This window comes from Hypanus sabinus, chromosome 15 (assembly GCF_030144855.1).
Source record: "Hypanus sabinus isolate sHypSab1 chromosome 15, sHypSab1.hap1, whole genome shotgun sequence".
In the NCBI taxonomy this organism is placed as follows: domain Eukaryota; kingdom Metazoa; phylum Chordata; class Chondrichthyes; order Myliobatiformes; family Dasyatidae; genus Hypanus; species Hypanus sabinus.
The window spans coordinates 22,637,240-22,652,745 of record NC_082720.1 but is presented as its reverse complement, the minus strand read 5'-3'; the positions used below and the strand labels follow the sequence as shown (position 1 = coordinate 22,652,745).

Here is a 15,506-nt window from a genome sequence, read left to right as displayed (position 1 = left end):
CAAAATAAAGTAGTATCTATCTTAAATACAGTATATAAACAATATATTCATATCTCCATCACTAAAGAAATAGAATATTCCACCGTATATGGCGGAAAAGGCAGCATAAAGCCAACCTTTTAGGACCCATCATGAGAACGTACAGGGTGAAGACCAGTGTGCACACTCAAGTGCAACGAAAGCAGAATAAGAGGGGTGTGGGGTGTATGTATAGTGTATGTGTCGGTGTGTGCTTGATTACCGAGCCACCCTCCATCACAGGGGAATGACTGAGGGGTAAGAAATAGCACAGTGTGGTCAAGAGTGATGAGATACTTGGAGTGAGAACAACAGGAAAAGAGAATTAAAAGACAATATTGAGAGACAAAGCTCAATATTCAGGTGATAGTCAGGTAAAGAGATAAAGAAATAAAGAAGAGTGGGGCTTGAGCACAGGAGGGAGCAAACTGGAGCAAGCAAACATCAACAAGAGAATGAGCCAGAGAAACAATAGAGCTGTACCGTGAATGGAAGAAAAGCAGATTACAAACAGAGACAAATATAGAAAGAAATCAAAGTTAATTTATTACAAGTTACTTTCTGTCATTACTCATTGAAAATGGAGAAAAGTCAATTTAACTGAAAGCTTCTGCTGACAGGGACCATCTCCTTTACACACGTGGAAAACCAGTGCCTGCCCTCATCTGTGCCGGAACTCTCATGGCAATTAATTCCTCTTTTTACTTGCCTCTTAAAATGTTCCACCTCACGGTCAGTTTCATCCATCTCCACACTGTCTAAATCAATGTCTTTAGGGAGAAATACATCATCTGAGAAACAAAAAGAGCTACTTAGTAAGGATATCATCTTTATCTTGTATTTATTAAGTGCTACATGCAGCAATTAAATTAAAGCAAACCAGAAGCTTTAAATTTAAGATTAGGATTATTAATAACAGAATGCTGACATCACAAACAACTGTCAATGCTCATAAATATGTCTTAAGTTGCTAATACAAGTTTAAATGGTGTGAACATTATGAGATAGTAACATGCAGAGGATGCTTCCAGTCATGGGAGAGTTCAGGATGAGATAGCGTAGTGTCAGAATAGGATATCCCTTCAGAACAGAGATGAAGGGGAATTTCTTTAGCCAGAGGGTGTTGAATCTGTGTAATTCATTACCATTGATGGCTCTGGAGACCCACGTCATTGGGTACATTGAAACCTGTTCATAGGTTCTTAATTAGTAAGGGCACCAAAGATGTCAGGGGAGAAGGCAGAAGGGGGTTGAGATATTAAATAAATCAGCCATGATCAAATGGCAAAGCAGGCTTGATGGGCCAAATGGCCTTGCTCTACTGTTATGTTTTATGGTCTTTGTGGAATTGAAACCCAATGCAAGCCTGAAGAACAACAGATCATCTGTCTGGATATACTGCACTTCTCTCCAGATTTAGCTAACTCACTTATTTTTACTGTTCAGAACATGGCATTCCTACTCATCCATTTTGACTCAGTTTTTCTTTCCTCATTAGTCCATCTGACCTCGAAGGCATATCTCACAACCCTGCAATTAGAAATGCTGAACAAAGTACAATAATGTGTCTCTAAATGCCACATTAACCCATTTTGTTCTTCCATGGTCTGAGATACTCCCTTTGTTTTACCCATCTGTCCCCCAACATCCCCCTCTCTTGACCTGCTGAGTTGTTCCATTTACATTTCCAATTTTCAGCGTCTGCAGTTTTTATTGAATTTCATTTAAATGTGAATGTGGAGTCTCAATGAAACTCTGTTATGAAAACTTGGTAATCCAAGTTACCTTTTCAAGAAAAAAGAACACCCACTTGGTCATGAAAGGATTAGAAAGATGGGCTTTAAATTTTAAAATAAATGGAGTAACAATATCAAGAATTTCTTTCTACTGATGATTCCTTACCACTTTGTTTAGGTCTTGCTACACCAGAGGATGCCTGAACACCATCTTGCTTTTCAGTGCACTCAGCAGTTCTCTGTACTGGAGAAATGATTAAAAGAGTAGGAAAATCCATTACATTATTTCACTGAGAAATCATGAAAATACTGTTACTAGTCTTCTTTGATTACTTCTTTGAACCTTGCACCTTCAGAAGCAGGCTGATACCTGGCCCATACCAGTACAAATACAAGATTATAGCTCTCTGAAAAACTCCTTATCCAAACTTCTTTGGCAGTATAATGGCGCAGCAGTGAAAGCTGCTATCTCACAAGGCCAGAGTTGAGCTCGGGCCGAGGGTACTGTCTACAGAGTTAGTATATTCTCCCTGGGATTGTTCGGGTTTCCTCCCATAAAGAAAAACAGGGTGGTAGATTAATTAGCATCTTTAAATGGGGTCTGGTGTGTAAGTGAACAGTAGAATCTGGGAAGGAGAATTAATGCAGCATGAGTATAAGTTTGTGGTAGACATTAAGTGCAGGTTTAGTGTACCAATAGGTTTGGTTGGTTGATTTTCTTCATTAATCCTGAGTACACAGAGAAGGTAATTAAATATCCAATCCATCTGCCAAAAGAACTGATGTGTAACATGCATGCTGTTACTTGTGTGTAGCGCCAGATTTTAAAAGAAAATGGAGCCTGCCAGGACATTCTGCTGAGATTGAGACCAATTGAGTTATTCGGTAAGAAGTGAGTGGCAAGGGCCAATAAAAAGAAGTTGGGTTTAAGTGGAGTTGCCATTGCTGGAGTGGCCATTGTTGGAATGCACGGAGTTAGAGTGGGGAACTGAGGCTTCTGTCAAAGGTGTTAACAGTGAGAAACTGAGGCTTTGGCTTAAGAGGATTGGAGTGGGGAATTAAGGCTTCTGCTCAAGAGGCTTAGACAAGAAGAAGACAAGGCCATTTTTATCTTTTGAGATACGAGTTGAGAAACTGCGAGGGTAAAAAGATCCTGATGTGAGTTACATACAGGCCTCCAAACAGTAGCCAGGGTGTGGGGTACAAATTATAATGGGAGATAGAAAAGGCACGTAAAATGGCCAATGTTATGGTGATCTTGGGGGATTTCAATAAGCAGGTATACTGGAAAAGTCAGGATGGTGCCGAATCCCAAGAGAAAGAATTTGTAAAATGCCTACAAGATGGCTTTTGAGAGCAGCTTGGGCTCAAGTCCATGAGGGAAAAGGCACTTCTGGATTGAGTAATGTGTAATGAAGCAGATTTGACTAGGGAGCTTAAGGTAAAGGAACCCTGAAAGACAGTGACTATAATATAGTAGAATTCACCTTGTAATTTGAGAGACAGAAGTTAAAATTGGATGCATCAGTACTACAGTTGACTAAACATAACTGTAGAGGCATAAGAAACGAGCTGGCCAAAGATGTCTGGAAAAAGACACTAGCAGAGAAGACAGTAGAGCAGCAAAGCTGAAGTTTATGGGAGTGATTCAGAAGACAGAAACCAGAAATTCAAGAGTGTCAGAGGCAGAAGTGATTGTGGTCGCTATGACTAAGAAGGTGCTTAAGTGTAAGGTACGAAGGTAGGCAAGTCATCTGGGCCAAATGGATTACACCCCAGGGTTCTGAAAGAGGTAGCTGAAGAGGTTATGGTGGTATTAATAGTGATCTTTCAAGAATCACTATATTCTGGAATGGTTTCAGAGGACTGGAAAATCGCTAATGTCACTCCACTCCTTGAGAAACAAGGGGACAAAAACACAGGAAATTACTGACCAGTTACTGGTCAGTGATTGGAAAGATTATTCCAAAGATTGGGGTACTTGGAGGCATGCAATAAAATAGGCTGAAGTCAGTACGTTTTCCTGAAGGGAAAAATCTTGTCTGGCAAATATTTTGTAATTTATTCAGGAAATAACAGACAGGATAGAAAAGGACGAATCAGTCTTACTTGGATTTTCCAAAGTTTGTGGATGATGCAAAAATAGTGTTGAGGAAGCACGGAGTCTGCAGAATGACTTCGTCAGATTAGGAAAAAGGACAAAGAAGTGGCAGATGGAATACAGTGTAGGGAAGTGTATGGTCATGTGTTTTGGAAGAAGGAATAAAACTGTAGAGTATTTTCTAAATGGGGAATTAATTTAGAAATCAGAGATGCAAAAAGACTTGGGAGTTCTAGTGCAGGATGCTCTAAACGTTAACTACCAGTCAAAACGACGTCAAGCTGTGATATCTCGTGATGTCTCAGCTCAGACTTAGCTGTTTGTTTTAGGTTTGTAGGGATATTTTGGGTCAAAGGAGAGAGGTCTGGTTAGGGTATAAGGGTAAGGATCATGGGGGGGGTAGTAAATGAAGAGTCTGGGCAGCAGTTTGAGTTCAGGTCGAAGACACTCTGCAATCAAATGTCAACGATCCTAGAAGTCATGTCACTGGTGCTGAAGAAGCCAGTGATTCATAGGGCTACCCACAGCCCTCTGTTTTTCTAAGCTCCATATACCGATTCAGGAATCTTTTAGAAGACCTTATTGTATGCACATCCACCACAGTCGCCAGCAGCCCATTCCACACACTCACCACTCTCTGTGTAAAAGTACCCCTGACATCCCCTCTGTACCTACTTCGAAGCACCTCAAAACTGTGCCCTCTCACGATAGGCACTTCAGCCCTGGGAAAAAGCCTCTGACTATCTACAGGATCAATGCCTCTCATCATCTTATACACCTCTATCAGGTCACCTCTCATCCTCGGTCACTCCAAGGGGAAATGCCAAGTTCACTCAACCTATTCTCATAAGGTATGCTCCCCAATCCAGGCAACATCCTTTTAGATCTCCTCTGCACCCTTTCTATAGTTACCACATCCTTTCTGTAGTGAGGTGACCAGAACTCAGTATAGTACTCCAAGTGGGGTCTGAGCAGGGTCCTATACAGATTTAATATTACCTCTCATCTGTGAAATTCAATCCCACGGTTAATGAAGGCCAATGTGCCATATGCCTTCTTAACCACACAGTCAACCTGCGCAGCAGATTTGAGTGTCCTATAGACACGGACCTCGTGATCCCTCTGATCCTCCACACTGCCAAGAATCTTGCCATTAATACTATATTGTGCCATCACATATTTGACCTACCAAAATGAACCACCTCACAATTTATCTGGGTTGAACTCCATCTGCCACTTCTCAGCCCATTTTTGCATCCTATCAATGTCCAGCTGTAACCTCTTACAGCCCTCCACACTATCCACAACACAGCCAACCTTGTGTCAACAGCAAACTTACTAACCCATCCCTCCACTTCCTCATCCAGCTCATTTATAAAAATCACGAACAGAAAGGGTCCCAGAACAGATCCCTGAGTAACTGACCTCCATGAAGAATATGACGTGTCTACAACAACCCTTTGACCTGTGAGCAATGTCCCCTAGGATCCCATGCCTTCTAACTTTCTCAATAAGCCTTGCATGGGGTACCTTATCAAGTGCCTTGCTGAAATCCATCTACACTACATCTACTGCTCTAGCTTCATCAATGTGTTTAGTCACATCTTCAAAAAATTCAATCAGGCTCATAAGGCACAAACTGCCCCTGACAAAGCCATGCTGATTACTCTTAATCATATTATACCTCTTCAAATGTACATAAATCCTGCCTCTCAGGATCTTCTCCATCAACTTACAACCACTAAAGTAAGACTCACTGGTCTATAATTTCCTGGGCTATCGCTACTCCCTTTCTTGAATAAGGGAACAACATCTTTAACCCTCCAAGCCTCCGGAACCTCTCCTGACCCCATTGATGATGCGAAGATCATTGCCAGAGGATTGGCAATCTCCTCCCTTGTCTCCCACGGGAGCCTGAGGTATATCTCGACTGGTCCCTGTGACATCCAACTTGATGCTTTCCAAAAGCTCCAGCACATTCACTTTCTTAATGTCTATGTGCTCAAGCTTTTCAGTCTGCTGTAAGTCATCCCAACAATCACCAAGGCCTTTTTCCATAGTGAATATTGAAGCAAAGTATTCATTAAGTACCTCCACTATCTCCTCCGTTTCCAGACAGACTTTTGCACTGTCACACTTGATTGGTTCTATTCTTTCACATCTTACCCTCTTGCTCTTCACATATTTGTAGAATGCTTTGGGGTTTTCCTTATTCCTGCTCGCTAGGACCTTCTCATGGCCCCTTCTGGCTCTCCTAATTTCATTCTTAAGGTCCCTCCTGCTAGCCTTATAATTTTCTAGATCTCTATCATTACCTAGTTTTTTGAACCTTTCATAAGCTTTTCTTTTCTTCTTGACTAGATTTTCAACAGCATTTGTACACCATGGTTCCTGTACCCTACCATCATTCCCGTCTCATTGGAACATACCTATGCAGTACTCACGCAAATATCCACTGAACATTTGCCACATTTCTGCCGTACATTTCCCTGAGAATATCTGTTCCCAATTTATGCTTCCAAGTTCCTGCCTGACAGCTTCATATTTCCCCTTACTCCAATTAAACGCTTTCCTAAATTGTCAGTTCCTATCCCTCTCCAATGCTATGGTAAAGGAGAAAGAATTAAGATCACTATCTCCAAAATGCTCTCCTGTGTAGAGGCCTGATACCTGACCAGGTTCATTTCCCAATACCAGATCAAGTACAGCCTCTCCTCTTGTAGGCTTATCTACATATTGCGTCAGGAAACCTTTTTATTTACTCCTTTTTAAAATCTTATTTAATGAAACATCATTAGCCATTCTCTATCTCAGAGAATGACCAAGAGGGAAAAATCTCAGTCAGGTCCCAACGATCCCCTGCGCCCTTACTTCCCTCTGCTTCCAGAGATAGATCGCATCTGCTGGAATGTTATTCATCCAAAGCATTTTACTGGGGTGTAATCAGAAAAGGCAAGGAACAAAGGGCACAGAGGCAAAAAGATATAGGAGCCTCAGGACTCACCACCAGGTTCAGGATCAGGTTCTTGAACCAGGTTCAGGAAGATGCTACCCCACAGCCATCAGGCTCTTGAACAAAGGGGATAATTTCACTCAACTTCACTTGCCCCATCACTGAAATGTTACCACAACCTATGGCCCCACTTCCAAAGACTTTTCATCAAATGCTCTTGATATTTATCGCTTATTTATTTATTTACTTTTCCATTTGCACAGTTTATTGTCTTTTGCACACTGGCTGTACACCCAGCTGATGCAGTCCTTTCATTGATTTTATTAAGCTTGTTGGATTTATTGAGTATGCCTGCATGAAAGTGAATCTGAGAGTTGTACAATGTAACATATGTACTTTAATAATAAACTGTGAAGATACACACATACACACACTTAGCGACAAGAAGTAAAGGTTTGTCTTGACAGGGAATAAGGTAGATGAAATAAATGCTAATTATGTCAGGGTCACGTTTGTCACATAAGTGAAAGCAACTTTTAAGTTCCAACAACATCAAAGTAACAGAAACAATCAATTTTTCTCACAACTCCATGCCTCTCAGTTTGGCAAGTAGTTATTTAAAAAATATATAAATGTTCTTTCCACTAATGCAGGAATGCATGTCCACTACTAAAGGAATGTTTCTAAAGGTTAAAAAATAGGAGACCCAGAGGTTCCACTTTAATGAATCCTACATTTCCAATTCTAAAATCAAGGTGTAGCCCTTTAGCCCTTTACATTCAAATTTTTGGTTGAGACCAAGAACTGGTACAACTGAGGAGCACCGTAACAAGCATAACAACCGTGACCAACCCATACATAGTTTCACTGGCAAACTAAGTTTTGCAAACAATTGTTCTCACCATATTAATACTGCAATATAGGTTATCTGCAAATGAGAATGATTTCAAGGGCATAATCTAGCTTCAATATAATGACTGCATGCATTATTACATTCTTCATGCACAGGATAAATTCCAGTCTTTCCATTTGTTCCTATTACAGGTTCAAAATGCCCTATTATTGTTCACTACTTCAAACAAAAATTATTGCCTTTACCCAATCTAAATGATAAAATGGAAAGGCTATTACATTCCATCACTTCAGACAAGTGACAAAAACTAAGCCCTGTCTGCTTAAAGAGTTTCTCTAACAGTCTAATTGCTTGGTCAGACTCAAAAATCTTTCAGGGGCTCAATAGGAAATAAAATATATACCGATTAAAACTTACCAACAGAATTGTTGGTCTTGTCATGTTTCTTCTTTTTGCCTTTCCTGTTCTTTCCCTTTGACTGAGACATTTCAGATAATGCCTGCTGCTCTTCTTTAACTCCCTTAAGTTCAGGGCCTTCCAGCTTTTCGGTGTTTGAGTTTTTAGTGTTGCATTTCCTGACCTCACCAGCTTCAGAGTTGCTAAGAACACAGACTCCCTTCACTTTGCCTTGTCGGGGTTCTTCACATTTGGCAATCATTGTCTTCACAGCATCTGCTGACTTGCCATCATGATTCTGGTTTGCCTTATGTTTGGCAGTGGACTGCTTGGAACCCTGTACTTTTGGAATTGGAGGTTGCTCTTGTTCTTTTCTTGAAAGCACAGATTTACTCTTGGTCACCTCTGAAATCTGTTGCTTAGATTGCCTTGGCTGCTTTCCACTTTTTGATACTTGATCTATCACTTTCTGCTCTGATGAAGATTTATGCACCACCACTGCAACGTCATCTTCTAGTTCAGATGCTGAAGTGTTTTCAACCTTTGAAGATAATGGAGTGTTGCCTGTTGATTTCTTTCCTAATGAATTTTCAAGTACAAGCATATTAGAACCACTGTTATCTTGATCTGCGATAACTGTGTGCTTATTTCCAGTCAACAAATGGTTCTGCACAATCCCTGGCATTGTTGTCAAGGACAAGTTCAAATTGAGTTTCTGATGGTCTATTATTTTTGCCTCTTCCTTGTCCATGGTGGAATTATTGTCTATCAGGAAGCCCTTCCCAATAGGTGGTAACTCTGAAAAATCATCTCTGGGCAAATCACTTATATTAAAGTTTGCTTTGATGGAATCTCTAATCCTATCTTTAAGCTGTTCCAACCTGCTGGTTAAGATGCTACTTACACGCTGCAACTCCACTTGGTGCCACAGCTCTCGCTGATTAAGTTTTTCTTCTATATCATCCTGTAAGTGCTGGTTCAGCTTTGAAACTTTCTCCTCTATATTATCCTGAACATGCTGGTTGAATATCAATACCTTCTCTTCTATGCCCTCTTGTAAGTGTTGATTTATCACAGAAACGTTCTCCAAGTCTTGAATATGCATAGAAGAAGGGCATGGTCTCTCAAGCCTTTGATCGAATAACTCAGAACGAGCTTTCTCCTGCTACAGTACAGAAACAGAGCAGTAAAATTAAATGGGTGCTTTATCTCTGAAATTTAGACACCATTTCAGGCTGAAATTTCCACAGACAATACATTTGTGATAATGTAATATTAATAATTTTATCCTGAATTATTGGGACCCTGATGTGGTAATAATAGAGAAAAAGCAAGACTTTTTAGAGATGATTTAAAAATAAATATTGAAGATGAATGAAGGGACAAACAAAAGCTTGGTCGAAGACTCTGGCTTTTAAGGCAAGGGAGCTAGAGAAGATCTGGAGAAGATTCCAGGGTAATGCCTGGATAACTGAAGTAGGATTGCCAGATGTTGGAGTGAAGAAAACGTTAAAGAAGAATTGTGGTAAGGGTTTGGGAGCATGGAAAGCATGGCGATAAGATACTGATGTACCCAAGTACAAAAGTTAGAGATAGTCAGGGCTATTTATTTTCACAGGAAGGAAAAAATAACATGGAAATATATGCAAGCAAAAGATTTAGATTTGAAGCAGAGTTTGCAGACTAATATCAGTTACTATGAAATGGGCAAGAATAACTTTATTTGGAAAAAATATTTAAATTGGTTTGGAAAATATTTAACCAAGAGAATAACTTCAGGGATCAAATTACCATCTGCTAAAATTAAAACATCACCATTTATCATGAGTATTGATATAAATGAGTTTAATCTCAATTTACACAGAATAAAAAGCAACTTGGCTCACAGTACAACCAAACATGAAATAAAGCAAAAGTTTAATCTATAGTACATTACTGCTGTTACAGTATAGTCCTGATACTTCCATAGTCAATTAAGTCTTAAAATGGAGAAAATTTTGGTGTTTTGTTTAAAAATGACAACTGAATTAACCATCCTTAAGACAGACAGAAGGGCTATATTCAGCAGTATTAATGCTGGCTCAATCTACTAAGACCTGGCTACAAATCAATCAAAACAGACAGGAAGTATCAGTTTTTTCATAATCAAATCCAGGCTGCAGTTTTCAAGTAGTGCCAAGTCTCAAGTATTGACAGAATGTACAGTACTGTGCAAGGGTATTAAGCACATGTCTATAGCTAGGGTGCCCAAGACTTTTCCATTGAACTGTATTTGTCAACATGGAACAGAGAGAGGCTTTGTAAATCTTTTGGGAGCAAAGAATCTTGGGAATGGCAAGGGTGGAACACTGTGGGACAGGTAGCAGAGAAGGAGCGTCGGGGTGGGGTGTTGCATGGGTGCAGACACACCCAGCCCTAAGACACCAAGCAAGGTCATTTGATTCAAAACAATTGGCTTATTTGTCATTACAGAATGTCTCTTTGGTGCTTCCCACTCCCTTCTCCTTTACCCAACCATGACTCCCCTGTCCTTACCCTCTTCCCACTTGCAGTCCACAATAGAGAACCATGTCAGAATCAGATTTATCATCACTCACATAAGTCATGAAATTTGCTTTTTTGCAGCAGCAGCAGCAGTACAGTACAATGCATAAAATTAATACAGGGCTGTGCAAAAGTCTTGGGCACCTTGGCTATATATAAGTACCTAAAACTTTGGCACAGTACTGTAGTTTAATGTGCTTCAGTCTATCTAGCTCAAGTTAGTGATGAAGCTGACACAGCCTCATCATCCAAGTGCTCTTATCAAAGAGCTCCAAAGAACAAACAAACCAAATTATTCTTGGCATCTGAAACTAACTGTCCCTTCCTTAAGCTCCTCTTACATAGTTATAAAACGTACTTTTTTCTGCTTGTGCCGTGCTCTTTTAGCTGCCTTGGTGCTGTTGGCTGGTTTCTGCTCTGAGCTGTTGATGTAGTTTAACAGATCTTCGACATTCCTCTCATCCACAGGCGGTTCCCGGATTGACCCATTGCTTGCTTTTTGTGGGAGCTCTTCTTTGCGCTTTGTCAGCCGTGTTCTCAGCTTCTCCCGGATTTCAGTGTAGTTCCTACTTGTAGGAGCTGCAGGAGGCTTGAATAGAATTATAAATGCACCTATTTGCTGATATGTCAAGAAACTGATAGTGCTTTACACCAATGCTAAATTGTCTTTTTGATATGTATTCCTAATTTTTGAGACTACGAACGTCAGTGTTACACTGAACCTTTATATTCTTCAATATTTACATTATATATTACTCTTCAAGTGTATAATTTTGACAGCTTCAGCCTTAACTGTTGGCACATACGAATGGTGCATGCCACACAGAGTATAAAAATTAGAAATGCAGTCATGATTCCAAGACATCATTTTTTGAAAAGCAATTCAGTAGTTTGGCCTCATCAGACCATCACTACAATCAGATTTAGAATGAGGGGTGGGTGAAAAACTGTTTTGACAAATAATTGAAAACATTACGAAAATGATGAGAGTAGTAGAGCAATCAAGAATATTTCTTGAATTTTATTGAATTTTTAGCAAAACAGCTATTGCAAGATTCAATCTTGTGAACCAATTTATCCAAATGAAAGGGAGGATGCAACAATCATATTTGGCCTTGACAATTTTGGGTCATTTAAAATCCTTCAAACTTAATAAATTGCCTTTTCCCAGGCAAATTCAGTAGCCAATCTCCTTTCGCCACAAGGTCAGAGTAATACAGCATGGAAACAAGTCCTTTGTCTCCAATGGAACAAGCCAACCACACGATCCTCCCTGCTACTCCCATTCAGCCCATAATCCTCCAAGCCCTTCCCCTTTCATGTACCAATCTCTTAAAAGTTGCCTGCCTTGACTACTTTGTGTGGCAGCTTGCTTCAGATAATCACTACCCTCTGCTTAAAGAAGTTACCTGTTAGGTTTCTTTTAAATATACCCCCTCTTATTGTGCAGCTGTATCTTCCAGGATTAAACTCCCCCAACCCTGAGGAAAAGACTACGACCATCCACTTTATTTATAATCCTCATGCTTTTATAATTTCTATGAGGTCGCTCCTCATTCTCTTATGCTCCATGGAATAAAGTTCCAGCGTGGGCAACTGCTCTATGTAACTCAACCCCTCCACTCCAGACAGCATCCTTGTAAGTCTCTTCTGCACATTCTCTTGCTTCATAATTCTTTTTTTATATATAATAGGGTGACCAAAACTGTACACATTACTCCAAGTACAGCCTCACCAATGACTTGTATAACTGCAACATAATATCCCTACTCCTAAACTTGATATCCTGGCTACTTGTACAGCCTTCTTCAGTGAGCTCAAAGGTCTCCCTGTTCTGCAGCACCCATCAGTGTCCTGACATTTATTGCCTAGGTACTACTCTGGTATGAATGTTCAAAATGCATCACCTCATATTCATCTAAGTTGAAATCTATGTATCATTCCTCGGCTCATTTTCCTAACTGATCAAGATCTTTTTGCAATTCATTGTAACCTGCTTTACTATCATCAAGACCTTCTAATTTAGTGTCATCAGCAAGCTTGCTAATCTCATCATATAGATTTATATCCAAATCATTTACATAAATATTTTATAAAAGAGGCCCCAACACTGGCCTCTGGGATATCCTACTAGTCACAGAATCCAGTCAGAGAATCAACTTTCAACCATCACCCTCTTCATCAAGTCAATTTTGAACCTACGCCTGAAGCTCCCCTGAATTTGTGATCTAATCTTTCAGATCTGCCTGTCATGCAGGATTTTGTTAAACTAAAGTCCATGAAGACAACATTCACTTCATCTATCCCCTAAGTTACTTCTTTGAAGACTCTAAAGGATTTGTCAGACTTGACAGCACACTCACAAAACCATGCTATTTCTGATTGGTCATTGATTATCCAAGCGATGGTAGGTAGATCTTCTCCCTCAGAATTCCTTCCAACAGCTTCCCTACAACCAAATGTTAACTCTCTACTGAGGTTGCACTCACCGGTCCGTGACCAAAGAATTCACAATAGCAACAATCACAGTATTTTCCTTCTTTTTGATTGGCAGAATGAGATGTACATGAGCTGTGCTCTGAGCAGCTATCATCTTCTTCCAGACTTTCATCTGCATTGTGCATTCGTGTAGGACTATAGGCGGTTTCATTTGTGCACAAACGACTTTTGCATGACTGGTCCCTGGAAAAAGGCAACCAAAAATTTTTGAAAATTAAATATTACCTTTGAACTCTCCCAGCACACTCCATAAAGGTCACTCCTTATCAGGGAAAATCAGGTTGGTGCTGGATCTCAAGAGGAGTTTGTGGAATGCCTATAAGACAGCTTTTTAGAGCAATCTGTGGTTGAGCCCACTAGGGAAAAGGCAATTTGGGTGTTATATAATGACGCAGATTTGATTAGGAAGCTCAAGGTAAAGGAGCGCTTAGGAGCCAGTGATCCTAGTATGAAATTCACACTGCAGCTTGAGAGGGAGAAGCCAAAATCCAATGTTATCGATATTACAGTGGAGAAAGCGAACGAGAAAGGACCTGCACAAAGTTGATTGGAAGGGGGCACTAGCAGGAATGATGGCAGAGCAACAATGGCTGAAGCTTCTGCAAGCTATTCAGAAGATGCAGGATAGGTTCATTCCGAAGTAGAAGTGCTCTACAGAGCGTATCAGGCAATCATGGCTGCAAGGCAACATCAAAGCAAGAGAGGGCAGATGATGTAGCAAAAATTAGTGGGAAGATAGAGGATTGGGAAGCTTTTAAAAACCAACAGAAAACCAATTGAAAATATCATGAGAAAAGATGAAATATGAAGGTATTCGAGCCAATAATATAAAAGAGGATAGCAAAAGTTTATTTCAAATATATTAACAGTAAAAGAGAGGCAAGAGTGGATATCAGACTGATATTCAGAATTTTGTCTGACAAAGCTGGTGCAATTATTTGAAAACACAAAGGCAGGGTAGTAGACAAAGGAGAGTCAGTGGAGGTTGTTGACTTGGATTTTCAGGAAATCCTTCGACGAGGTACTACACGTGAGGCTGCTAAGCAAGATAAGGGCCCATGGTGTTACAAAAGAGATATGAGAAAGGACAGAATATTGGCTGACCAGAAGGAGACAAAGAGTGGAAATAAAAGAGGCCTTTTCTGGTTGCTAATCGTGATTATTAATATTCTGTAAGGGTCCGTCTTGCGTCCGCTACATTCCTTGGTATATTTTAATGATCTGGATGATGGAATTGATGGCTTTGTGGCCATGTTTGCAGAAGGACTTGAACAGTTTAGGAGAATGGCAAATAAAAGACATTGAATTCAGTATAATTCCAATAGTGGGTAAGTCCAGTTAGAATAGGATGAGGAGAAATATCTTTAGCTAGAGGGTGGTCAATCTGTGGAGACAATTGCCACAGACAGACATCAAGTCACTGGGTATACTTAAAGCAGAGGTTCATAGGTTCTTGATTTGTGAGGATATCCAAGATTACAGGAAGAAAGCAGGAGAATGGTGTTGAGAAGGTTAATCAATCAGCCACGATGTAATTGCGAAGCAGACTCAAAGGGCAGAAAGGCCGAATTCTGCTCCTATATTTTATAATTTCCATTTTATGCTCCGCTGTTAATTCCAGGTACAATTTTTTCCTGCACATTTGTAGACATTTTCACCTTTAAGTTTCACTGTTTCAAATAACTTCACTCCCCCCTTCCAGCATGCGACACTTTTTTTTAATCAAAATGACATTTTGCAACCTTGCAATAAATCAAAATAACGGGCTTAACTAATACTGGATTTAACAAAAACTGTATTTAATTTTTTTGCATTATCACTTAAGACCAATTAACTAGAACCACCTTGCATCAGAAAATTTAGTGCTCCTGATTCAGAGTAGGCAGATTTAAATCGTTAGAGAGGGAATTATGCAAAATCAATTTTAAAATTATCAATTAAGAATGGTTTCTGTTAAACATTCAACTGTTGCTCCACTGAACTTGATTCTTTCTGCTATCTTTTTCCTCTGGTATAGCTTCTTCAGACTTACACTGGTGATACTTCAGGTGTCCTCCACTACTTGGACAGTTTCCGATACCTCTGCCCCAATCAGATTATCTCACCATGGATGCACCATCCCTCCATATTTCCATCCCACATCAGGAGGCTAGGAGGGCCCTCAAATTCCTTCTTGAGCAGAAATCCAATCAATCCCCCTACAAACATACATATAAAGCCCAACTTGCTGGACATCTCCCATAGCACTGCCATTAGCAACAAAAAACAAAAAGAAAACAAACAACAAAAAGCACAAAACCCCTCTAACCAATCTGACCAGACAATTCATGGCAACCATGACTTCCACCCATCAATGGTATTCACTTTGTCTAGTCAATTTGTGCAGGACATCCAAAGAAGCCTATT

The 15,506-nt window shown here is 40.0% G+C and overlaps 1 protein-coding gene across 5 annotated transcripts in view; it reads right to left on the bottom strand.

Annotated features, from left to right (window-relative positions):
- The window catches only part of fam193b (family with sequence similarity 193 member B), a 293,883-nt gene that overhangs the window by 199,459 nt on the left and 78,918 nt on the right, over nucleotides 1-15,506 (bottom strand). For all 5 annotated transcript variants that reach the window (XR_009515836.1, XM_059990125.1, XM_059990126.1 and 2 more), the window contains 5 exons: nucleotides 13,091-13,283; nucleotides 10,960-11,190; nucleotides 8,079-9,222; nucleotides 1,921-1,998; nucleotides 728-809 (listed from right to left, as the gene is read on the bottom strand). Coding sequence is in view for 4 of the 5 variants with exons in the window: in XM_059990125.1 (XP_059846108.1) it covers nucleotides 728-809; nucleotides 1,921-1,998; nucleotides 8,079-9,222; nucleotides 10,960-11,190; nucleotides 13,091-13,283 (1,728 nt within the window). In the remaining variant the exon portion in view is untranslated. The remainder of the gene's footprint in view (nucleotides 1-727; nucleotides 810-1,920; nucleotides 1,999-8,078; nucleotides 9,223-10,959; nucleotides 11,191-13,090; nucleotides 13,284-15,506) is intronic.